The sequence below is a fragment of the Cottoperca gobio genome, chromosome 3 (genome assembly GCF_900634415.1).
Source record: "Cottoperca gobio chromosome 3, fCotGob3.1, whole genome shotgun sequence".
In the NCBI taxonomy this organism is placed as follows: domain Eukaryota; kingdom Metazoa; phylum Chordata; class Actinopteri; order Perciformes; family Bovichtidae; genus Cottoperca; species Cottoperca gobio.
The window spans coordinates 28,847,290-28,873,897 of NC_041357.1; the positions used below are offsets into that span (position 1 = coordinate 28,847,290).

A 26,608-nucleotide genomic window follows, 5' to 3' on the forward strand; every position below is an offset into this window, starting at 1 on the left:
CCTTTCAACTTAACAAAAACTGAAGTTGACAAACGTATCCCTGTCGGCTGGAAACTGTGAGAAAGAGTTAGGGAGCACAGCAGAGGAAGACGATGCGGCACACGGTGGAGGTTTCCTGAGTATCTTTGTGTGTTTGTGTGCACAGAGAGGCTGTTCCGCGGCGTTGTGTTTTCATTTCCATGTGAAATGCAATTAGTGCTCCGCGGTGCTCGCTAGTTTGGCTCGCGGAGCGGAGCACACTCTGAACTTGTTTCTCGCCTCGGGAGCACAACATGGAGCATTACCAGGAAGATTTGGGACTCCGGGCCAGTAAACTGATGGAGGACCTTTCCTTGTATGATGCGTATAAAGACGGGATGTACAATGCGAGGAGAGACTTGGTGATTAACCCCGATTTAGACTTTTCGGCTCCGGCAGTAGCAGAGCATAAAAGTAAGCCAATGAATGGTACCTCTGTGCTGCACCAGCAGCATCACACAGTGGAGAATTTCACGCCTGGGAATAAAGTGTACAACGCGGCTCCGGTGCGCCCTGTGAATTGCAACCGGACCGTTCCTGTGGATTTTTGTGCCCCTCAAAGAGACGCAGTTTATACCGAGGATGGCTGTTGCACCAAATCCGAAGTGGCTCTGCCGTGCTACACGGGCGCTTCCGAGAGGCACAGGAGATACTCTCTGGAGGTGCAGGGCCACAGGTACAGCACCGGCTCCGCCTTCGACGGCGTGCCTCTCAACAAGCCGGTGGCACTGCCCGGCAACAGGTGCAACAGTGTCTGCATTACCAGCAGCCACGACGGGAGATATAACGCCACTAGTCCCCGCTCCAGCTTAGCATCTTCCCTGTCCTCTCAGGAGCAGAGCAAGCATGCCAGCCCAAGGTCGAGCATCAGCAGCCCGCGCACTAGTTTGGTGGTGCCGGGTCAGGACAGGTACACAAGCCCCAGGTCTAGTTTAGTTCACTGTGAGGGCAGCAGCGTCCTCAGTCCCAGATCCAGCTATGCAAGCACCGCCAGCGACACGAGTAAACACTCCAGCCCGCGGGCCAGCCTCAACAGCTGTGACTGCTGCAGCAAGCCCAGCAGCAACCGCACCAGCGGCATCAGCATGGGCTACGACCAGAGGCACGCCAGCCCCAGGTCGAGCACAGCCAGCCAGTACTCCTTCACCACCAGCCCGAGGTCCAGTTACTCTGACTCACGGTACGGGCCCGTGGTCAACCATGATCTGGAGGGGGCTATTTTACACACTGCGCCGCTGGCGAGTCCTCGCTCGAGCATCTGCAGCCAGGACGGGAGCGCGAGACCGGGGACCTCCGCAAACTGCGTGGTCAGTCCCCGGTCCAGCATCTCCAGTCACAGCTCCAGAAGCTCCCGCAGCTCCAGGGGGTCTATGAGCACCTACCCGGACCTGCAGCTGCCCTCCCCCAGGTCATCGATGCTGGGCAGCAGTTTACACGAGGATACGCTGCTGCAGGAGTTTGTGGACTCCAATGGGATCCAAAATCGCATCCATCTCCAGGGACTCTCGGCGGTGCCTGAGCCCCAGCTGCAGTCAGCCCAGCCGGTAGGGACAGTGGAGATGACCGCGGGGTCTCTCTCATCATTTTGTTATGGGGTGTCCTCAAAAACAGCTTCCTCGAGCCAGAGGTTTAAGCTACCTTACCAGGTGACCCCCAGCAGAGAGAGTGGACCAAGCCAGGCGGAGAGGCGGCTGGAGGCGCTCACCTTGGAGCTGGAAAAGGAGTTAGAGATGCACATGAAAAAGGAATATTTTGGTAGGTAATATTGGATTTCTTTTCAAAACTTGCAAGTAGATAAGATTGGAATTAACATCAGAACATGCAAACTTAGAACTGTGTTGTAGGTAAATCCAAAAACCCTTAATCAATACTGTGTTTCTGATCCTTAGAGCACCTGAGAGTTAAGAGAATCATGCAGTATTCCCCAATGTATTGTGCGTATGGAATAAGGCCTGACCCTGACTCCTTCTCCTACACTGTCCTTGCACACTTCAGTCCTCACACATATCTGTCAGATCCATGCAATGTTGCTTTCAAATAAAAACCTGCTGGGGGGTTTTGTCCTGTGTAAATCACGAGCAAGTTTAAGATGCAAAGCAGCGGCCTACAATTAAGGGTTTCAGCTGACAAAGGCACTGTTTTCCTTTTTATTATTAGTTTGATTTATTCCACTGAATAGAAAGAATTCTCCATGGCAACAATTGAACAATAGTACACGTAGTGTGAATTGTTATGCCTAACTTCCTCTGTATTACAACTCAGATGAGTGTTTACTGAAATTGGAAAATTCAAATAAACACTTAGTGTTTTCTTGTGTTTTTCCGTGCAGGAAAGAAAGGCTTATTTGCTTAGCTTTGTCATCTCTTCAGGGTCTATTTGCAACCTGCTAATGCTACATTACCACTAACAGGTTCCTCCGTGGCAGATAAGAGTGGCATTGTAGGGCAATACTAATTTCTGTCTTGGCAGAGCTAACGTTTGCACAGCGCTGCACCTCGCTGCACCTCGCTGAAAGGAACCTTCTGTTCTGCCAGAGCAGACACCCTTCGGTCATTCAGAGCAGTGTGATTTGTTGAAAATGCAGTTATCCTCTGGAGGATGGAGGACAGATTGTGGTCAGCGATTTGGTTTTTGGCCAGAGAATTGAACATTGTGGCGCATTTGACTGTGAGACAAATGAGATAAATGTGGTTCTCCAGCAGCAACACAGCCACAGAGAGCCTGCTGAGGAAGTTGCTGTCTACCTTTGAATTAGCAGCCAGACAAATGGCTGCAGCCAGAAGAACAGTGGCCTGCTTTATAGCCAGTGCACTTGCTCAGAGTGAGGCTGAGACAGCTGTTGATTTGTTCCAGAGAAGCAGGTGAGAGCCGCAGGAAGACATGAGGACGACGGCGAGGGGGAAGAGCAGAGAGATAATGGAGGAAGGAGAGAGAAAGGAAAAGGAGGGAGAGAGAAGAATGCAGTCAGACGCTCCTCACTCCGAGCCCAATAGAGACAGCTCTGTTTCCGTAGCGACAGTGGAGAAATTGACTGCCAGAGTTTTTTTTTTGTTGGAGGGGGGGGGGCGCTGCACTGCCTGCCAGTGTCTCACACTGGCCGGGCCGGCCCTTGTGTGGCCTGTGTTTGTTGTGGTGGAGAAGGAGCTGTGAATCAACAGCTGGCCCGATACAGGCCTGCAATTGAAGCAGCAGAGGAGAGCCCCCCCCCCCTCCTCTCCTCCACCACAACCCCGCCCTGACTCCCCCGCGAAGCCCTTCATTAACCAGCCAGTGGGGAGTCGGGCAACACCAGACACTTGGCACACGATCTTGGCTGGCGGGCCAGACGTAGTTGGTGGGGGTCAAGTCTGATCACCTGCCCAGAATTATAATGGCAGTAGTCATGCACATGCCACACACACACACACACACACACACACACACACACACACACACACACACACACACACACACACACTCTGTATATACTGCATACATTGCAGTTGACATAAGATTAGATTAACACTTTTATTATCATAATCTCACTTTAACCTTTAAACCTAAGTGAATACCTGAAACTATGACCGATGCTATAAATGCTGGGGGGGGGGGGGTGTAGGAAAATATAGATACACTTGAGTATTATGTTTACATGCAAAGGTTTGTGGCTCAGATTGCACAAAAAGTAGAGCTGCGACGTTGGATGTTAAAGTTGCTGCGATACTTTTTATTGACTCATATTTCATGCGTATGGCGGTGTGTTCTTTATGCTATAATAATCTCTAAACCTTCCTAGAGTTAGATAGAAAGAAATCGTGATATATGTCTTATATATTGAATCATAACCCCTGTTTCATGATGCATCTCGTCTCACCAGCTTCTTGCCTCTACACAGCCCACCAACAGTGGACTCAGGGATTATGCTCTGTGTGCAGTAACTGAATCCTTTCTCTCAGACATGCAGAAGTTTCTGCAGCATTTGGTTCCACAAAGTACAAATCAGCAATTCCTCCCTCCTATAAATGTTACATATCGTTAGTTTGATTGACAGTTTTCATGTAGCCCGCTTGTATCTTCAGAGATCAGTTTGATATTGTGCTGTGGTTGTTAAAGTTTCATGAATCAAACCTTCTTACTGTTCGAGCAGCACGTCGAGCAGCTTCTGCCACAGCGACTGAAAAGATATTGCTCAAAGGTGCAGGGATGTATGTGCCTCCAGTGATGCTGTTTTATTTTTAACCCCAGCGAACATCCTGTCCTTGCCACATGAACATGTTATGAAATGGGCACATGAGGGATTCAGCATCCTGTTTTTTTTAAAGAACAAGAGCGCTTCAGAGATTTCCCCACCCTGACCCACAAGACACTTCAGGACCTTTTAGCACATCATAACAAATCACATGTGGATTTTTATGATCGATGTTTGTCCCTATTTATAGTTTCATGATGAAGAACGTCTCTATGTTGTGAAATTAAATCTCCACAGTCCTGCCAGCGCATGGTGTGTAGTTTTTAAGAAACTGCAACCAAAGGGAATAAAGTAGTGAAGGTAAATCGATATCGCTTTATTATTAAATCTTAGCCGTTGGGTAGAGAATCAACGCCAAAGAGCCACGTCTGTTATTGCATGGTCGTAGACTAATTCTGTGGGAAAGGAATAAAAATATAGCTCCTCGTATCCTGAAGCTAGATGATTGTTCAGAAGAGGAGACGCATCGTGATACGAGGTTTAGGAGAACACACACCTGCTGTCTGGGTACACGCCTACTACGGCGTATTAGGGCTGTAGGTAAAATAATAATTACAGACTCTGATGGAGGGGCGTAATTTATTCTGATATGAAACTCTCGAATTCCTAAAGATAAAAATCGTAGATTTACGAGAGACAAACGTGGATAATCTCTGAGATTAAAGTGGTAAATATACAGGGGAAATGTACAAATGTACGGAAGAAAAACTTGAATATTCTTTGAGATTATAAAGACATACATTTGCAAGATTCTCTGAGATCATACTCATAAATTTACCATAAATACACTTGGTTATTCCTGAGATTAAAGTTTTATATATATATATTATATTATTTATATATTATATTATTTATATGTATGTGTATATATATTATTATTATTATTATTATGTATTATTATTTATATTATATATATATTATTATTTATATATATATTATATTATATTATTTATATATATAATATTATTTTATATATTATTTCTATAATATATTATAATATGATTATTCATCTCCTCTACTATTAATTATCTGATTACTGTTCTCAATCATCTCTCTATATATATTCTATCATATATCTATACTCTATTATATCTTATATCTCTCTATATCTCTCTATATTTCTCTCTTCTATTCTATCTCTATACTCTATCTCTCTCTATTATCTATCTATCTATCTCTATCTCTATTCTCTCTATATCTTTCTCCTTATCTATACTCTCATTCTATCTCCCAATATCTAAATATCTTCTCTTCTATCTCTAATATATATATATATATATATATATATATATATATATATATATATATATATATATATATATATATAATACGTCGTCGTACACACACACACACCTGTCTATCACTCCAATCAAAATGTTTCTTTGGTTGTTGTTTCCTGAAATATAAACTCCATTATCAAATGTTTGCCACAGTGTTAGTCCACCAGCTGTTTACTGTGTAATGCAGAAAGTGGTGACTTTGCTTCTTGGCGTTCAGACCGGCGGCAGGATAACAATATTTACAGTAGAGAAATCAATACCCAAAGAACATAGTAGTGAGTAACACTCGCATCACACACTGTAATCTGAGTAAGCGTTAGTCACAGAAAGATATATTTCACTCCACCCACATGCAATTAGCGGTAGCTTTCATAATGTGTGGAGTACTATTAGTACATCTAAAGAAGCTCCGTCATTGCAAATAAGCAGCAAAGGAACTCGTATGAACACGCCTGGCCTCACTAGATGTAACACACACACTCACAAAAGAAGTAGCATTCATAATTAAAAGCCAATCACATGCAACGATACTAGATTAAAGGGATAGTCCGGATTGTTTGAAGTGGGGTTGTAAGAGGTACTTATCCATCGTCAGTGTATCCAATGTTTGGATGAAACAAACAGGAGTTACTGGACGCCAGACTCCTTTGACAAAATACTTAATTTTACTTTGCAGAACACGGGAGTTGCTGGTGTCCCGCTGTCCTCCATCGGTTAGTTTGTTGTGTTATTGTGTGACTTTGGTGTTTTAAAGTTAGTTCAGATTCACTAAAGTCACACAATAACACAAACTAACTAACCGATCGAGGCAGAAACTTGTGTGTTCTGTGAGATAAAATGACTGGTTTTGTCTATGGAGTCTGGTGGCTGGTTCTGACCACAAGGTATGGTGAAAATATTATCAAAACGGTGCTGAACCTACTGTAGTAACACACGCTGAAGGACCTCAGCAACCCCACTTTAAAGAATCCAAACTCAGATCGAGGATTTAACACTGGGAGATAAAGTGGAATTAGGTCATTATAGTGGCAGAAAGAAAAAGATGAATATAATCACACTGGAATAGAACGAGAAGCAAAAAGAAATAGCAGAAATAAAACAGTGGTTTGGTCGTCTGGAGTGAGGACGGCTCATATGACACAGAACATTTGAGTTTGTACTGTAAAAGTCAAGAGGAAATATAAAATCATACATAATATATGAAAGGCATTGAGAAAGAAAGGCTTAACATTTGGTAAATGCTATCTGAGCAAAATGAAGCGTGTTTCAGTGTTTGGATAATCTTCTAATGGAAAGTCTACAACGCGTTTCATTACATCTGCTCAGAAGCAACGGAAATATGATTTGACAATTGTACTTTGGGGCTCTTCAACTTTATTCTTTTCTTAATATTAGACGTCGTATTGTCGACTACAAAGTGCCACATCTCTCATGTGTAAGCACGGATTGATTTAGGAAGGAGATGGTGACACAGACGTGCCATGGGAATTTCAAAATAAAGGCGCATCTTAACGATCTTTTACCGTGATGGACTTTTATTTGGGAGAAATTGTTCAACCAATTGAAATGCACTCCTTAATGCCCCCCCCCCCCCCCCGTTGTGCTCTCTTATCTTTGTGGAGTGAACTTCAGGTTACACCAGGAAGTGCCAATATTTGACTTCCGATTAATTTATTTGTGCAAACACTCGAAAGGAAGACTTGTAACCTTCTGGGAGCGTTTCCTGCGCCCTCGTCCTTTATCTGCTCCTCACAATGTCACCGGCTGCACTGGAGCTGCTATTAAAGAGGAACGATTGCTTCCCACAGACGGCGGGGGGGGGGGGAGTGCATCTGAATCCTTCCTGAAATATGTATTTATTTAAAAGATAAGTCATTGTAATAATTTGCCAGTGGGAGGAGGGGGGGGGGGGGGGCGTGGTGTGCAGCTCCCTGTTGGGATCTTGTGTCCTGTAGGCACTGTGACCCTGGACTCACCCCACCCAGGCTTTGACCCTGCACTCGCTGAGGAATGTGACCCCGGTGGAGGTCGTCTTGTGCGTGAGAGTTTGGAGATCGTTAGTCTGCTGCTGCTGCGTCCAAATAGTTTTTAAGCCACTGTTTTTGTTCCCCCCCCCCCATCTCATGTTTTACCTAAAGGTCATTTGTGTTCAGGCGTGTGTGCTGGTGTACCTGTGGCGAGCTGGGCACGTCCTCCCCGGGTTGGTCAGTGGTCAAATTGGGCGTTTGTTAAACCAGAAGACATTAAATTCTACAATTACGCTTGTTTTTAAATATGTTTTCTCACTTATTTTCAAGGATTTTCTGACATTTTTGCCAAATTCTTAATGCAAAAATGTCATAAAATGTTGTTTTCTGCCTCTTGAATACGAAGCGTTCCTGCTTTTTATCTGTTTATATCGTATTTACGTGAATATCTTTGGGTTATGGGCTGAAAACACACAGTATTTACAGGCCGGCCCTGGACTTTGAGATACTTAGACGAACATCTTTCACCATTTTCTGACATTTTCTAGACCGAACGATGAATCAATTAATCAAGAATTAAAAAAGAATGTAAATAATCCCTCGTTTGCAACATTTGAATCATAATCGCTAAAGATTTTGATTAAAAAGTTCGTATTGAAAACAGATATTAATGCTTTCTTTATGCTTTAACTTTGATTGTCTCTTATAGAAAAACACGATTTTAATTTGTGTTTCAGGCGCTCATTGCTCTCTTTTCTTTATATTAAACCTCCTGTGGGGGACGGGGGTGCACGAAGGGAGTTTGGACTCATGACCTCAGTATTTCTAAAAAAAGTTGAGGACGCGGTGAAGTGCTTTACACCTTAGTTGAATAAAAATGGATTCTCAGCGATGACCAAAATACCCTGAGAAGTCAATGCATGTGCGTGAAGGTGTTTTACTCTGGCGGGATTGTGAAGCAGCACGTCGTTGACCCCCGCATGCTCATTTAGCTTTTTCCTGCTAACGAGGAAAAGCACACAGTTCCCCGTGCAGCGTGTGTCTGGCCTTCCTTTCCTGACGATCCCCAAACATCCACTCTTGTTTCCTGTCACCACATTTCAAGTGTGTCTTCCAAACGGCATGATGAAACACACGGAAAGTTGTGGGTACACTTATGCAACTGGAATATAAAATCATTAATCATAAATATCACTGGTGAATGAAACCCAGCTGTGCTCGTGTACGAGTGTGTTTAACGTGTTGTGTTGGGCACCGTGTGGTTTCAGAGCTTCATGTGCTTCGTGTGCTTCATGTGCTTCGTGAAGCTGCAGAGGGAACAGGGGGTATGATACAGTAGTGAAGACATTCGGAGCTGGTTAATCATTTTCTCTCCTGATTTATTGACTGTTGCATAATTACAGGAATGCACACATGGTTTGGCAGAGTCACTTTCTTCTTTTTTTATCAGCCTTCCAGCAAAAGCTCCAACAAAGCTGGCAGCGTGTCCAGAAATAGTTTGATTCTAATGATACACACACACACACACACACACACACACACACACACACACACACACACACACACACACACACACACACACAATATTTCCTTTGAATAGAACAAGCTAGTTCAACATCCACTCAATCAAAAGAACATTACCCATGAAGCATGAGGCGAATCAAAGGACGAATGAATTCTAACAGTGAAATCTCTCTTTTAAAATATATTTATTTAACTTTATTACAACGTTTTATTTCATCAGCTTCCAGGCAGTTGTTTACTTCAGAGTCTGTTACATGTTTTTATATTATTTATACAATATAAAGTATATCTACCAAAAACAAAACAAAATAAACACATATATATATATATATATATATATATATATATATATATATATATATATATATATAATTTAAAAGGTATGGGTTAATGTAGATTGTGCCTGTTTATTTGATCTGCGGCTGGATTATAATAATTATGTTAATATCTCATGAAGACAAAGTGCTTCTAATGATTCACCGGGACATTTTCTTTCCATACAAAGTTCATTACATCGGCTATAACTGACAACTTGTCTCTAACAGGTATCTGTGTCAAATGTGGGAAAGGAGTGTATGGAGCCAGTCAAGCCTGCCAGGCGATGGGGAACCTGTATCACACCAACTGCTTCACCTGCTGCTCCTGCGGTAAGTGCTTTTTACCTTGGGGACACTAGGACACTATTTAACATTACATTTTATAGACCAAAAGAGTAATACAGAAAATAATCGACAGATTGAATAATTGTGATTTAAGAGTTTTTATTTTGAAGGTCGACTCACAACTTCCTGTCGGTCTTATCGCCATTTGTCTGTCGCTATATTTCTGGTTCTGACCCGGGATCATTCTTAATACAAAGTTTGTTTCACATGTTTCCACACATTTGAATGGCTGAATAGAAAGATAAAGCTATATAAAGCTCTGTATGCTTCAGGTGTGCCTCACATGGATTAATGCTTTTAGATGCACATCTTACAGGCCGCATGTCAAAATGTATTCTTCTGCTTCCGGGATCCCCACCTTTCTCTATTCTTTCTTTCATAGCAGCGCTAAGCTTCGGCTGTGTCTGCTGAAAGTCTTCATTAGTATCACCGGCTCGCTGTCAGAGGTGATGTTGTGGTCGAGAATCAAAACATCTGCTGCTGCTTAATGAAAGAAAAAACCCTCAATCCAGCGTGCTCCGTGGAATAACAGGAACACGCCAATCATGCCACAAAGAAATGAAATGCTGACATTATTTCATCTGTAAGGAAATCTGTTCTCGAGCTCACAGTATAGAGTGTGTGTGTGTGTGTGTGTGTGTGTGTGTGTGTGTGTGTGTGTGTGTGTGTGTGTGTGTGTGTGTGTGTGTGTGTGTTTCGGACGCCTCTGTCATCCGACTCCCAGCCCTCTGCTCCTGTTTCCCGGGGAACAAGAGGAAGATGTCAGGGAGAGAGCTTTTTTAGCCAGGTTGCTCCCATTCATATGTGTACTATACATGGATACTGATCCCCCCCCCCCCCCCCCGCCCCTCCGGCTCTGGAAGAACTGCCTATAATTTACATGTAACCAAAGCCACATACTTTCCGATTTATTGTGTGTGTGAAGAAAGAGGGCACAGATGCCGAGTGTCCAGTTGCTGAAGTTGTGGCGTTTGCTGTTTGAAAAGTGTCCTCTGATCTGTGAAGTGCTTTTCTTTTTATATTCTTGATTATGTTATTTAGGAGTCTTACGCTCAGAAAACTGCCTTTAGTGATGAAGGTCACAACCAGATAACTTCTCTTGAGGGGGTAATTACATCATAAAATAACTTCACTGTAGTGAGACAGAGACCCCGGTCCGCTCCTGAGAGAATTATTGTTCATTTATTGGAGAAATGTCGTCCGGGACGAGTTAACGCGTCGTTTCCTTGGCTCAGCGCAGGTCGTTGTTGATAACTTCGCGGGCCAACCTGCCTCTCCACATGGTTTATTAGTAACGTAAACGCTGTGATGTATCATTTGACCTCATGTGAATGTGAATGTTTTCTTTTAAGCTGTGTTTTGAAGGCCTCTGAGAAGTTTAGTTTCAAAGTGTCTGCACTTGTCATAACACAGTCCAGTGATTTATCAGGAGCTACGTTCTTCTGTCGCTGTTGGGTTTTTTGGTTCCTCTCTTTTTTTTTCTCTGGTGGGTAGGTTCCTCCTGGAGTCTGGAGCTTGCTGAGACATTGCTCGCTGGTAGCCTTGGGCTTTGTTTAACCATGCATAATTGAGCCCTCCTCTTGGCTTACTCCCATGGTTGCACCCTTTTTTCATGAAATGGCCAAGAATGCAAACTACCCCCCTCCACTTCAGCCGGCCTTCCCTGGAGGACCTCAATCAGACACAAAGTGTACCAGACCTGCTTATCAGAGGGGGCAGGCCTGGCACATTAAACTACACATGGACACATGTGCACACACACACACACACATGAGTGGACAGTTTGGATTTCTCCTTTAAGAATGGCATCAAATATCTTTATTTGTCTTTTAAACCCCACGTTCACCTACAAGTTAAATAAGTTTCTGCTGAGGTACATTTGTATGCATAATGTTGAAGAGCAGCACTTCCTCGTCTCACAGCTACGTGCCATTAAGAAAGGCGTGTGTGTCCCTCTGCAGCTTTAATTGTTGCACGATCACACATTTTGCCACTGGATACATTTCCCCACGGGAAACACACCAGAGTGAATATATACGTGTGTGTATACTGTGTGAGTCAGGGTGTTGATGAAAAGACTCATGATGACTCATCTGCGTGTTACAAGAATCCAAACGGCCCCTGAAAGCAGTCGCTGCAGGAGAAGAGAGTTTCTCCAATCATTCACCGCCAAGATGCACCTGCGAGGCAGCAGAAACAAGGGGACGCTGAGTGTTTCGTCTTTGTGTTCCTGGAGTCATGCAGCACGGTCACTCGTTAAGCCTCAGTTATTAGAAATACTTATAGGAAGAGGCGCTTCTTCACGTGGAGTTCAATTCATTCAGCAAAAGCTTAGAGTGGATTGTTTTTCAGATGCTAGTGTATTAACTAAGTTGTTTCCTCACCTGCTACTGAGGGAGCAACGTCTCAATGTTTCTGTCTGTCACTCTGTCTGCTTTAGAAACATGTCCCTGGTACCAGACCAGGAATATATCATGTACACGAGGAAAAGGCAGGTGACCTGATGTTTTACCACAACCTACATTCATCTTGTATTTGGCAGGCGACAGGTTCTTATTTCATTCCCTGCCGTCCCGGAGGATTATCAAATCAAATGTATTTATACAGCCCAATATCACAAATTATACATTTGTCTCAGTGTTTACAGACTGTACAGGATATGACACCCTCTGTCCTTAGACCCTCTGTACTTAGACCCTCTGTCCTTAGACCCTCTGTCCTCAGACTCTCTGTCCTTAGACCTCTGTCCTTAGACCCTCTGTCCTCAGACCCTCTGTCCTCAGACTCTCTCCTGTCCTTAGACCCTCGGGTACTAGACCCTCTGTCCTCAGACCTCTCTGTCCTTAGAGCCCTCTGTCCTTAGACCCTCTGTTCCTCAGACCCTCTGTCCTCAGACCCTCTGTCCTTAGACCCTCTGTCCTTACGACCCTCTGTCCTACAGACCCTCTAGTCCTTAGACCCTCTGTGTCCTTAGGACCCTCTGTCCTTAGACCCTCTGTTCCTCAGGACCTCTCTGTCCTTAGCACCCTCTGTCCTTAGCACCCTCTGTCCTCAGGACCCTCTGTCCTCAGACCCTCTGTCCTTAGCCCCTCTGTCCTTAGACCCTCTGTCCTCAGACCCTCGTTCCTCAGACCCTCTGTCCTTAGACTCTCTGTCCTAGACCCTCGGTCCTTAGACCTCTTGTCCTTAGGACCCTCTGTCCTCAGGACCCTCTGTAGGACCCTCTGTCCTTAGACCCTCTGTCCTTAGCACCCTCTGTCCTCAGACCCTCTGTCCTCAGACCCTCTGTCCTTAGACCCTCTGTCCTTAGACTCTCTGTCCTCAGACCCTCTGTCCTTAGACCCTCTGTCCTCAGACCCTCTGTTCGCAGACCCTCTGTCCTTAGACCCTCTGTCCTTAGACTCTCTGTCCTCAGACCCTCTGTCCTTAGACCCTCTGTCCTCAGACCCTCTGTCCTCAGACCCTCTGTCCTCAGACCCTCTGTCCTTAGACTCTCTGTCCTCAGACCCTCTGTCCTAAGACCCTCTGTCCTTAGACCCTCGCATCGTACAAGGAGAAACTTCCTAAAAGAAACCCCATAATTAAAGGGGGAACATGTAAGAAACCTCAGGGAGAGACTGAGGAGGGATCCCTCTCCCAGGACGGACAGACGTGCAATAGATGTCGTGTGTACAGGAATAAACAACATAGTACAAATACAACATTTGACAGAAATGATGTTGTGTTGAAAAAGAGAAAGTTTGGATGAATCCAGGAAAATGTCAAAACTCTTGTTTTTCTCTCGTGCAAAATGAGCTGATTTCTGATCTTCTTTCGTTCATACTTCCTGTCCTCAATATCACACTAGTACCATGCCCCTTTATAACCATCTTTAGGGTACGTGAGAAAGATTCTGATGTGGAGAAGCCCAAATCCACCTCCTACTAGCTGTTTACTAAATTATTTAATCTCTGTTCTCTCGTTAGAAAGTGTAAAATAATGCCATTTTCTACAAAAGATAATATCTCGTATGCTAATACTCTCTTGACCCCCGCGTGATTCTCAAAGCATCCTTCTTATTGCACTTCCCTCGGGTTATATATGTTATATGTATATATGTTTCTTCTTTCTGAGAGATTTAAAAAGTAAACCACGTTAAGTTATATCTATTAAAATATATTAATGTACCAGTGTAAATGGAATAAAAGTCAGGAGCTCGTTGGATACTAACAAGTGTTCTCATTAGCAGGTGATCGGTACACAAACATTTCACTTGTGGTTTGTTGGTTTGAGTCTATAAAATATCAAATAATAAATCATGACAAATATTCATCTCTTGAAGCCAATTAGTCATGTTGTTGTGAGTAAGCAGTGCCTCAGTGCCTCAGGTCAACGCACGCAGCCGTATGTTTATATTTGAGCTGTTGTACATTCGCACATACTCGCCGTACATGTCCTCGTTATGCCTCAGCAGTAGATTGTTCTCGTGCTGCACTGTCAGGACTCTCTCATCGTGCTATGGACACGTTTAATGGTGCCAGAAAGCTTGTCAATAGGACTTCAAATTTTGGAACACATATAAATAATAATAAGCAGAAATTTCACAGTTGATCTGCTTCCAAAACCCAAAAGCACTCAAAACCACAATATGAGAAATAACCGCATGACAGGCGAGAGGATTGGATTGAGCCACGGAGAGAAAGCTTGTTCTCTCTTTTCTCCACATCTTGTTCTACAAAGAAATGTTCTGACACCTCTGCAGTTTCCACCAGCGTTTCCCCTGCAGCTCATACTTTAATCCCAAAAGTCTACACCAGCTTTGAGGTCGCAATTTAAAAAGGTTTCCTGTGTAGAGCTGTCTCTCGTTGTCCACTATGGCTCCACCAAGTCTCTCCAGAAGGGACATTTCCATGGGCGTCTCCGTGTGAATGAGCTGCCGATGTTTGTTTGCTAACGGTTTTGAGCGAGCCACGATAGGAAACATCGTCCACACGGACCATGAGCTTCACACAGACTTTGATATGTTAGTTTAGTGGAGAACTGCTTCCTTCATGCTGGATTACACGCTCAGTACGGCCGGTGCTGCACCTTCCACCGCTCGGTTCTTACCAGAAATACTTCAAACAAGCTCACCATGAAATGGTATTAAAAAGAAAATTGGTTTGAAGCTCCTTTTTGTGAGCAAACCACCTCATTTATGTGTCATTGTAGCCGAGACTGAGCTCTGGTTTCTCTGCCAGGAACAGAGAACAGAGAGACTGAGTGACGCATCCCAACACGAGCAGGTCCTCTCGATACTTTACTGTCAGTGACCAAATGAGCTGTGGAAGAAGGAGTATCGATGGTATTAAAATGCAAACAACAGAAGACCTCCTGTGGTTTAAGTCTGTTAGTCTGGAGGTCACAATGTAAAGATCAGACTGTATATAAGAAGTGGACGTAGTCACCGTGACGTCACAGATCGGTTGATTTCAAAGCCTCAAATTAGTTTTTTGGTCGCCACCATCTTGTTTTTTTTTGGAACCATAAGTGACACGAGAGGGTGGAGATGAAGAGGAGCGAGGCCAGGGACCGTTAGCATAACAAAGTTAGCAACTAACGCTAGCGATGACTAGCTAGCTGGGATAGCCAGGTGCATCTGTAACTGTGATGTTAGTTGGATATTAGTATAAACATGCTTAATAATGAAATGTGCCTACCGGGAAATACAAAGAACAGCCAAATCCTTAGAGCGTCCTTTGGTGTAGCATGGTAGAGACATGTCACTCAAAGAGGCCACGCCCTTAATTGTGCATTACTTTAGAGTTATATAAAAATCAGCTCTAGAGTCCAAAACCACTTTTTTGTTCCAGGCTGAAAACATGTTTATTTCTGCTGTGAAGTTTTTAACGAGGGAGTTTATGAAGATCGACTCTTTTGTGAACCGGCCTCAATTTAAGGAACTGCAGTTTTTTGGGCACTTCCACGTTGGCTTCATTTTACAGCACTGGAAGTTGCCACTTGGTAAAAAAACACGTCCACTTAACGATGTCTTTTGTCTGCATTGTGGAGGCCGGTTTGACACGCCGTGAGCTCAGAGGCAGTTACACATTCACGGACTAATCAACCTGATTAACGAGATCAAAAAGTCCAGCAGTTAAAGTATAAAGAACAACTTCATCATTGTGAGACCAGGTCTTCAGCGGCAGCCAGCGGCTTCTGCAAAACACTGGTTTGGTCAATCAGCTAGTGCAAAAATGTCCAACTTGAAGATGTGTTCAGTTCCAGAGATTCAACACGGAGGCTTTTTAAAGCAGAGGTTTGTCTGAAAACAGAGCAGAGCACAGAGAGCTGGCTTCACAAAGAGGAACAGTGAGCACATGTTGAAACACACCGACAGCCATCGTGACCAATAGGAAGTTGACAAACACTTCTACATGGAATGTGACCTGATATTTATCGCTTTGGTTTTTTCGGAGCATTTGCGGATGTGGATGTTCAAACACTTGTTTGCTTGATGAGACGTTTGTCTGAGGACTGTGCGGGCGTGTGCAGGCCGCGCTGGATCTGATTATGTTTGGTGCACAGTTCAGTGTGTCTTCAGATTAGGGTTTGGGTAATGTTCACGTTTGAACCGATGCAGGTATCAGACGTTAGCTACTTCACTGTCTCTAGTTGTTAAAAACAAGTCCAAACTTCTTCATTTCTTCCACCACATATAATAAAACCCCTCCTTATCTACCTTTCCCCTCTGTAACCCATCCCTCCGACCTCCAGCCTGTCAGTCACTCACCAGGTCATAGAAAGCACAGCTGCCACGGGTTTCTCCATCTCATATTAAACTGAATATCTTTGGGACGCCACCTTTGAAAAACCTTATTTTCTGACGTTTTCTACACCAATCAATCGATTAATCAAGAAATGTAATCTCCAGATGAATCGATAATGACAACAATCGTTGCAGCCCAACATCAAACTCCCCTTGGTGACGTCTTAAATGTAGCGGTAAGTTGTGAGCCGAGCTGCTGCTTCTATCACTCGCAGAGCTGTGAGGAGGTTCGGGCTCTCTGCAGCGCTGTCTGGTGACAAAAGGCCAGAGGAGAGAGAGGCAGGCATGGAGCCCTCCCCCTCCTCTCCTCGACGAGGGAAGCGGGCAGAGAGCGGGTGTTGGAGAGGTGTGGGGGGTTGAATGGGACCAGCTAGTGACCTCAGGCAGAAAGAATGTCCCCGTTTGCTCAGTCGGCCCGCTCCCCTAGCAGCGCTGCACACAGTCATCAGCGCCGGGGCCTTTGTGTTCACCTTCCAGACCCCAAACTCCAGAGCAGAGGCCACAGACGAGCACACAGCAACACCTCGCAGCCCCTGCTGCTGCACTGTTCGTTATAATCTCACTGTTCCTGCAAGTTTAGCCTCTCCAAAGTCCTGCTTTTTGAAGACAGTGTCTCCTAAGAGTTCGCTTCACATGGAGTTCTTCCTAGATGAAGCTTTTCTCTTTGCTCCACGCTACCAAAATGCTAATTGCTCCTCAGTCTCAAAGTCTTAAAAGTCTCACGTATTGTGTGGACGGCATTCCTCGGCTGCTCCAGCCATTTATGTGGGTGTTAATGTATCGCCATCTCCCAGCATTGTCACACTGTGTGTGAAATACAGCGATTGCATAAATCTATGTTAAAAAGAGGGTTTTTTAGGGGGGGGGGGGGGGACACGATAATTAAATCTGACTAATCCAGCAGATTTATGAGATCCGTGTGCTTCGTCTGCCAGGCTCGGGTGAAGTCATCTCGCTGCCAGAGACACACCGCTGCTGTTAAATGCATTTGAATGGGCGAGCTGTGAGGGGTGCATGGCAGGGGGCTGCAGAAGCCAGGCCCCCAGCACAATTTCCTTCTTAGATTGGATTCAGACTTGGATTCTGATGATCAGCCAGAGGAATTCAGCTTTCACACTCGGAGCTGGAAGCTGCGGCGTGGTCACGTTTGTCGCACACGTGTTTGCAAGGTGCAACTATTGATTGTTGTCCTCACATTTTAGACCACCGACGTGAAGTGAAAACGTTGCGTCATCGGAGCGTTTATTTGATCTCCAGTGTTTACTTGTGATATAGTAGCTGCAAAAGTTTGGTCCTGTGTCTTGATGCTAATCAAATTGACACATTTCAATATGCTAATCGATTCATCGGTTCAGCTCTGGTGTTCATGCGTGTGTCAGAGCGAGGGACATCCTCCCTCCAGCCTGCTATTGTTGGTCTGTCTGTGAGCGGTGCACAATGGCAGGGAAGGGGAGAGGAGAGAATTTGAGGGGGGAGGTTTTGGAAAGCCGCCTGCTGTATTGATTGTTTATGGGTTGTGAATGGAATCCTGTTGGGATCAATGGTTGGAGAAATTAAACGGAGGCACAGGCCGGATGTTGGACTGCGTACGTCCGGCCATCTGCTCTGCACTGACCCGCTGTGGTTGTAAAGGAGAGATTAAGGAAGAGGCTTACAGTATGTGTTTCTGACGGAGTGTCAGAAGTTAACAGAAACTGTGTGTGACATAGTCCTCTCTTAATGTGCTGCCTCCACTCTCCTGGGAAGACACCAGGAAGTGGTACAGTGACATTTATTCTATTGAGGTTTGTGAATGAAGCTCATCCCCTTAAATAAACATTTCTTTTAAATCAATTGATTCATCGGGTAAATGAGTTAGTCTTATTTTATTAAATCAACTTTCTTTAATGAATTTAACCCGTCAGTTTTGTTAGATTGCAGCCAGACCGCTGCGTTCTTCCCTTTGTGTGCGTTACAGTCGATTGTTTTTGAGACTTTTTGAGAATATGGATTGAAGCAAAAATATTTGATCGAATAAAAACAAAGTTTCATTCTGAGTGGCATTAAAAAAAACTTCACCAAAGCTTCAAACTCTTCTCGAATATGTAGATTTGATTTGTTGTCTTTCTTCTCAGGACGGAGGCTGCGAGGGAAAGCCTTCTACAACGTCAACGGGAAGGTCTACTGTGAGGAGGATTTCCTGGTGAGTTCATGATTATTGATTGTGCGCTGACGATCAGCTGGTGGCACCGGCGCCTCGTGGTGGGGTGACAGAGGGCGGGGCAGATAGCGAGGGATTAGGATCTCAGGCTACATTCTGCAGCCCTCCAGAGGAAACGGACATGGCAGCTATAATTAGGAGTTTAGCACCACCCCTCCAATTCACACTAATTTCCCCAAAATTTCCCCAAGGAGCTCAATTACCCCACAAGCTGCTCCTCTGCACTTACAGGACGACAGCTGTAGCTCTCAGGCTCCTCGTCCATCTGCTTCAGGTTAGCAGGGCCTGCTCTCGTGGTGCCTTCAAGTTCTGTCGGAAACATTGCAATGATAAGTCGGCCTGTCACTTACTTATGAGAGAGGAGGGTTTTTGTGTTTAGTTAATATGTTGCTCTTTGTGTTAACAAAGATCTGTAGTGGTAGAGGAATGACTTCCTACGTGTGCTAAATGTTTCATATTCGTTAAAAGACGACTAAAGGGTTTGTACTTATATTATCATTGTGTCAGTGGACAATAGTATTGTTTAGTGTTTATGTCTGGTACAACATCGTCCTCGTCACAACTCAACAAAGACACTGATTGTGGAAATGACAGCTGTATGTGTTGCTGTTATTAAGACATTTAAATATGATGTGACAGAGATTGATGTCCACACAGGGAGGAAGGAGCAAAGCTTCCTGTAACATGAAATGTTGAAACCTGCTTTATGATCCGCCTCATGTCAGTACTTCCTGTTTGTAGGCAGCTTCCTGTTAGAGCAACCTGTTGTAATACTTGACTTTACTATCACTGAAGTAAAGTCACTTCACTGATGCTGGAGGTCAGGTGACGGGATGAGACTAATCTTCTTCCGCCGCTCTGATGCAGCTAAGACTTGACTAGTCTGGCCTGTCACCCCGGGGGTGTCTCGAGAGGGGCGGGGGTCGTGTTGGTGGCAGATGGTAGAGCTGGAGTGGAGATGGCAGGGGGCTGCCTGCCCATCACCTCCTCCCACCTCTACCTGGTAGCAACATCTCCTCTCCCAGACCCCCCGAGTCATCAGGTCACGACCCTGAGGGGGTTTCGAGCTGCAGATGGTCACCTTCATTATCTTGCTGCACTCAGATCAATAAAATGATCGTGTTACCTTGAATTCGTGAAGAAAATGTCGCGTCAGAGAACAGAGAGAATTCTTAAATACATTTAAAGCACTTAAATGTATTTAAACATCACCTGATGGAGGAGGAGCGCGATTGGGAAAGAGTGAGTTTTAGTTTCTAAAGTTTTGTTTCCACAGAGGACCAGTTTGTCCAGTGGAGAAGCTCACTGCTAACACATGGCAAATCTCAAATGTGATTTAACTGTATGAAATATGTTGGAGGAATCAGGCAGAAGATACGCACGCTGTGTTAAAAACTCCCAGCTCTGTGCCTACAGTACTTTAGATTCTGTGATCCAGCACCTGTAAGCGTTTCTCGTATGTGTGCAGCCTACCACCTGGTTAACCTTGCAGAAGAACAGCAGTGACTATAGATTAAAGAACGCATTAAGCTAGGCACCACGCTCGCAGCTGCCTGATGAACATGTCAGCTGAGAGACAAAGGATTCTCCTTTTCATGTTCATTAAAGGAGCGCAGCAGCACCCTCTATAGACGAGTCCTGCGCTGAAGCAAGTTCATGCATCAGGTGTGAAGCTGCCAGCGGTGGAGGAAGCGTTCAGATCTTTTACTTAAGTGCTAATACTGCACTGTAGAAATACTCTAATACAAGGAAAAGTCATGCATTAAGGGAAAGTATTTAAGTATAATGAGGGAAATGTACGAGAAAAGTATTAAAAGTAAAATTCCTCAATGCAAAAACCTCGAAATGATTTAAAATAATAAAAGCGATAAAGCTGAAAATCCACACAATTGAAAATATTTGTGCTTTTCTTTACAAAAACTTTACATTTACTGTCGGCTAATAAACTACTTATTGTTTGAGCTGCACTGAATGTTGGGTTTTATTTTATAAGCTCTTTGTATGCAAACATCGTTACTTTCCACCACGGGAAGCTGCACGTGCACTGAAGATAATAAGTCCTGCGTCTTGTCTTTCAGTACTCTGGTTTCCAGCAGACGGCTGACAAGTGCTTTGTGTGCGGCCACCTCATCATGGAGATGGTAAGAGTTTTATCAAACAGAGCATGTGAAGCAAAGAGCGAACGCACGTGCGACGTTCCAGATGTTCCCATCTTCTTTAGGCTTTATTTTGTGTAGAGTAAGTAAAGCAGAGTACCTGCGATAGTGTGCAGACAACAAATACATCTTAGTGGCAGTCGAAGTGTGTTTCTGCATGAACTTTATGGCCTCGCTTCCAAGTCTTACGGTTGTGTGTGTGTGTGTTTTCCCTGTGTGTGTGTGTGGGTGTCTAGATCCTCCAGGCGCTAGGCAAGTCTTACCATCCTGGCTGTTTCCGCTGCGTGGTGTGTAAAGAGGGTCTAGATGGAGTGCCTTTCACCGTGGACGTTGACAACAACATCTACTGTGTGAAAGACTACCACACGTAAGGAGAACAGCTTTACTCTGCAACATTATTCAGTGTGGAATACGATGATCCACCCCCCCACAGAGACTGCTGCGTCATGTTTGTCATCTCTTCCCTGACAGGGTTTTTGCTCCCAAGTGTGCCTCCTGCAACCAGCCCATCCTCCCAGCCCAGGTAACGCAGAGTTGACACTACACACACTTTTATTTCACACTCGCTGACAGATTTGGGTCTTCGCAGACAAAAGCCCCAGATCAGAGGCGACGATCACTCGGGGTAGGGGATCGCTAGCTTCTCGCAGACATCTGCTTTTTGAAGAAAGAACTCCGGACTCGCGTGTGGTCTCGCGTATTTCCCGCATCGCTTCTCACGTGTGCTTTGATGTAGTTTGGAGACCACACAGACATGTCGGGGGTTCCTCCTCATCGCAGTTCAGTCGTCGTATTGAAGAGATCCTGAGTCTGATGCAGCCCCGCTGTTTACCATATAACCACGTGTATGTTCAAACCTCAGACCTGCTGCTTATTAACACTCTGATGACACACTGACTGTGTGTTTGTCCCAGCAGGGCTCCGAGGAAACCATCCGGGTCGTTTCTATGGACAAGGACTACCATGTGGAGTGTTACCACTGTGAGGTGAGATGCTCCTCCTGCCTGCACTTTGTCCTCACACACACACACACACACACACACACACACACACACTCTCAGTCACACGGGGTTATGAGTAAGAGCAGTCTAGCATTAATGTGTTTCAACTAGAGTCAATTCAACATTCCTGTGTGTGGTTCAACATTTTCAGGCTGTTGTGAAACACAGAAATGTTTTAAACACACACACACACACACACACACACACACACAGACACAGACATGGGCGTGCACAGACGTTGTCACATGCACACCCACTCAGACACAATGAACCTGGGTAAGATCTGCAAATCGTGGGACGAGACTAAACTGTTTTGCGCCGGCGAGCATGAATCACCTCTGCAGTCTCTGGTTGAATGAATGAAACACACACACACACACACACACACACACACACACACACACACAGACGGATACCAACCCAAGGTTACAGATCAACATTGTGACTCATTGACGAAGCACATTCCTGCGTTGAGCTCTGAACTCCGCTGGGGACGTGTTGCTCAAACCAGACTTGTGAAATCCCCGTCGTCCACTCAACTCCGTCAGATGGTTTGCAGTTCAAGTGTGACAGAAAGGTTTCGTGGAGCAGATGAATATTTCACGCCACGTAGACAGAGGAAGGGTAAAGTCTAGAGCTGAATCATCCTGGAGATTGTAAATTAAAAACGTTTTTCAGATTCTGTAACACATGAGGTGACGATGCTGAGCAGAAGATGAAGTGAGACACACGTGCGAAAGCGCAAATTCATTTCTAACACATCAGTTTTCAGCTGTTTGTTCATGTCTGAGTCACGATATGAGCAGATATGTAATTCCCTCCCGCATGTTCAGGGACTCATTCAGACATTTAAAAGAAACACACACACACACACACACACTCATGATTAGTTATTGATCGTCTGTCTGTGTTTCTGCCGCTCTCTCAGGACTGTGGTCTCCAGCTAAACGATGAAGAGGGCCACCGCTGTTATCCACTGGAAAGCCACCTGCTCTGCCACGGCTGCCACATCCACCGGCTGCAGTCGCAGGTCCCGGCCCACCTTCCCCCCAGCTACCCCCTCCATGTCACCGAGCTGTGAGGGGGAGGAGGGCGGGCAGCAATCCGCGCCCTTCCTCCCAGGTGATCCGAGACACCAGCAGCGGGAAAAGTAAAGCCTGCGCCCCCTCCAGCAGCTCCAGGGAAGCCTCTGTGTGGCCCTCTGAGCTACTGTCCTCAACTGGACGGCCGTGGACTAACATACTCAGTGCAGCTCCCACCACAAGCCCTGCTGTCACATGACAGGGCTGGGAAAAAAGGGTCCCCCTCCTCCTCCATCTGTGGTCCTTTCCTCCCCCTTCCCCTTGGGTGCCTAACCCTGAAAGCCAACACGCCGGCTCACCCAGAGGCCCCCGGTGACGTCACGCAGCCTGACCCCTGCACATTCATCAAAGAGAGGGTTTTTTGGATCGGAGCAGAGGACGCAAACTCGTCTCTCTCCTCGCTTCGCTCTCTTCCTTTCCATGTTTTTCATTCCTGCGCTCTGACTGAAGCTGGTTTACCGCAGTAAATTCTGCAGTGCTGTCACTGTCTGAGAACGCCGCTGATGACGGCGTCGGGGAGGCCATGCAGGGGAAACGAGCCGCTACATTCCAGTGCTGGCTGGACGGGACGGACCCCAGGGTGGGCATGCTGTGCCTTCAGAGCGGGCTCTCTCCGTGCAACACTGAAATGGAGTCCTGCTAAAGGCTATGCAAAGGACACCCAGCGGCATCATGACACAGGGCTGTGAGAAGAAACTATTAACTCAGCGCTCGTCGCCCTGCAGCGCCCCGAAACAACAGATGCACCGTAGCAGCACAAGCCCAGAGGACCGACTGACATTCCACTTACAAGTCTTAGACGAGACCTCGAGAGATTCACAAGCAGTGTCTTAATTAATGATTATATTATGACAGAAAAAGAAAATTTTAGATGCACATAGAATGTCTTTTATATATGAATATATATTTTGCAGATGTTTTCCACATAAGATCATAGATGTAGATTCTCATTTTGTGTTTTTAGATTCTGAGGTCTGAAGCTTCTGAGGAGTTTTGGGTCTGGTGTATCATTTCTCCTCCACGACACGGAGGAGCCTCCTCGCGTCTGTCAGCGGGGCACAGATTCACTGGCTTTGTAGGAGCAGACGTGGCTCCAATAGTATTTGCTTTCAATTCAGTTTTTTCCACTTTGAGTACCTCATGTTTCGTGCCTAAATTGAGTTTCTGGCAACATGTGTTGCTTTGAGACTGCGTGTCCCCTCTCTCCTCTGACTGTAGGCCGCTGGAACACACTAACAAAGACACATTCTCTACATATATATTTCATTACAATTGATCGACACACTGACCTGCTTAGCTTCTCATCACATGGCCCCGAATTCAGCACCAATTAAAACCTTGTTTGCATTTTCATGACTTATCTTTTGATTTTTCACACTTGCACATTCCGACCTTCTGTCAATGTCGGCAATTATTTAGCCAGATTATCGCACAGAGCTCCGAGATTAAGATTTAAACTTTAATCTTAAAATCCGAGAGCTAAACTAGAAATGGGTCTTTAAGTACTGAGATTTCGGCCCCGTGGTGGTGGAGCACTAAAAGACACTCGGAGAGACCGAATGTCAGCTCGGGGCAGAGGAAATGTAAACTGTTACAGAGATGTTTACAGAATACTTGATCTAAATGATCATTTGCATATTAAATACTCACCTGTGCATGTGAGAAGGGTTTCTTCGAGGTGAGACGTGGTGAGTGATTGATGTACAAAGATACAGAGATAAAGTCAAATAATAATAATAAGTAGAACCCAGATTCCACACAGGAAACACCATAGATACAATAACATTTTCAAAATAAAAATAAAAATGGATTAAAGCTTAAAAGCTAAGGCTTTAACATTAAAAATGTTTTTAAAATATTATTGATCAAAAACAATATCGAACGAGCTCGTAGACCTCACGTTGTCTGTGCATCATACACCATTTTCCAAGCCTCGTGTCACAAGTCCTTGTCCGACACCTGACACGGTCTGCGTGCGTCTGGTACTCAAAGAGGAACAAAACAAATGATTTGTTTGAAATACCTTCTGCTCCAGGTGTGTGTTCAGGACTCTGCTTCCTGGTACGTTTCCAGACACTGGCTTTATGTCACATGAGCACTGAGAACAAAGTGCGCTACTACGAGGAACCTCCACTGTGTGTGTGTCTGTGTGTGTGTGTGTCTGTGTGTGTTGTGGGAGGCGACGTCCCCAAAAAACCCGGAGCTGCTGGTCTCACCCGCGTTTTTCTTATGGAGTCCCCCCCCATGTTACCCTTGCTGATGGTGTGTGTGTGTGTGTGTGTGAGTGTATGCAACACAAAAACTGCATGAGACAAGAACACTTGAAGCTCAGAGTCAGGGCTCGGCAGTATCTGGATATTGTGATATCAGAATATCGTCGTGTCTTCTGGTTTTAAAGGCTGCGATACAGTAACGTGCTCGTTTCCTGAACGCATCACGCTCTTCTAGCTGTTGTGTCCCTTTACCCAGTAACTCCTTATATCCATCACTGATGATTATTCATCAAACATCTCGTTGTGTAAATGTCCTGTGAAAGCAACGCCCCGACTCTGAGCTGAGGTGCTGCTGGAAGAAAATGTCTCATCCCTCCCAAAGTGATTAAAAGTCATCAATGAGTTTTATTTCTTTCTTTCTTTTGGATTTCACACTTGAGCAAATTGTGTGTGTGTGTGTGTGTGTGTGTGTGTGTGTGTGTGTGTGTGTGTACTAGTGGCAGGGCCATGGCACATGCACCTCACCGTGTTTGCAGGGTAGCGCAGCATCCAACACAAGACCCGCTCGCTCTGTTCGTGATGACTGCGTTGGTTCCTCACAAAACCTTCCTCCAGATGTTTGTGTCTAATTCTCGGTGTTTGTTTGAACTCGTGTCCGTCACCATATATCGTGTTCCCGTAGCTGATGAAGCGTCGTCCGACCGCCACCCATCTTGTATTCGAACAATAACCAACTATCATATGCAAACACTGGCTCTTATTCATACTGTATTACTGTACACACAGGTCTGAATAAATACTACTGAATGTGTGAAGAAGGAGGCGCCACAGGCAGGAAGTGCTTTCTAACCTGATGTAATGAGATTTATTGGAATGTAATAATGATTAGTGTTGTATATTTGTAAAAGCAGAAAAGAAAAGGACTGCATATGTGAGACATTCCCCGTGTCTTTTGATTAACCTCAATGTTGCATAAGGGTTCTGCTCAAGTAATGTGTGCTATACTTGAAGAATGAGGCATTTGTCCTGCACAATATCAACCCCACAAAACTTAACAAGATCAGAGAGTGTCCCCTTTAAAGATGTCTTAATTCACCCTTTTAAAAGTACTACTTCGGTTTCTATTGCATAGCACACAGCTAGTTACCCTGTACATAAAGAGGCTAGTGTTATTTTATTTTTCTGTCAGAAATCACTTGGAAAGAGAAGACTTCTCCTCCTTCTTCTTCTCCTCCTCCTCCTTCTTCTTCTCCTTCTTCTTCTTCTCCTCCTTCTTCTTCTTCTCCTTCTTCTTCTTCTTCTCCTTCTTCTTCTCCTCCTTCTCCTCCTCCTTCTTCTTCTCCTTCTTCTTCTCCTCCTTCTTCTTCTCCTCCTCCTCCTTCTTCTTCTCCTTCTTCTTCTCCTCCTTCTTCTCCTTCTTCTTCTTCTTCTTCTTCTCCTTCTTCTCCTCCTCCTCCTCCTCCTACTGGTAGTTCCAACGAGCACATCTG

The 26,608-nt window shown here is 44.9% G+C and overlaps 1 protein-coding gene across 2 annotated transcripts; it reads left to right on the forward strand.

Annotated features, from left to right (window-relative positions):
- Positions 1 to 19: 19 nt before the first annotated feature.
- wtip (WT1 interacting protein) lies at positions 20 to 24,704 on the forward strand. 2 transcript variants are annotated; one of them, XR_003831897.1, is made up of 9 exons: positions 20 to 1,773; positions 9,563 to 9,664; positions 18,581 to 18,648; positions 20,745 to 20,807; positions 21,059 to 21,189; positions 21,294 to 21,345; positions 21,740 to 21,808; positions 22,752 to 24,047; positions 24,093 to 24,704. XR_003831897.1 is itself a non-coding variant. In XM_029426663.1 (8 exons), the coding sequence occupies exons 1-8, from the start codon at positions 273 to 275 to the stop codon at positions 22,902 to 22,904; spliced, it is 2,139 nt and encodes a 712-aa protein (XP_029282523.1). In that variant the 5' UTR covers positions 20 to 272; the 3' UTR covers positions 22,905 to 24,704. The 2 variants fall into 2 exon arrangements, 1 of the variants encoding a protein (XP_029282523.1); XM_029426663.1 differs by having other exon boundaries at positions 22,752 to 24,704.
- The last annotated feature ends 1,904 nt before the right edge of the window (positions 24,705 to 26,608 follow it).

Bases quoted from the DNA above. Each gene is read 5' to 3' on its own strand.
- wtip (XM_029426663.1), top strand. From the start codon at position 273: ATGGAGCATTACCAGGAAGATTTGGGACTCCGGGCCAGTAAACTGATG. The intron at 21,190-21,293 runs GTAAGGAGAACA...CTTCCCTGACAG, and splicing joins TGTGTGAAAGACTACCACAC to GGTTTTTGCTCCCAAGTGTG. The intron at 21,809-22,751 runs GTGAGATGCTCC...CCGCTCTCTCAG, and splicing joins TGGAGTGTTACCACTGTGAG to GACTGTGGTCTCCAGCTAAA.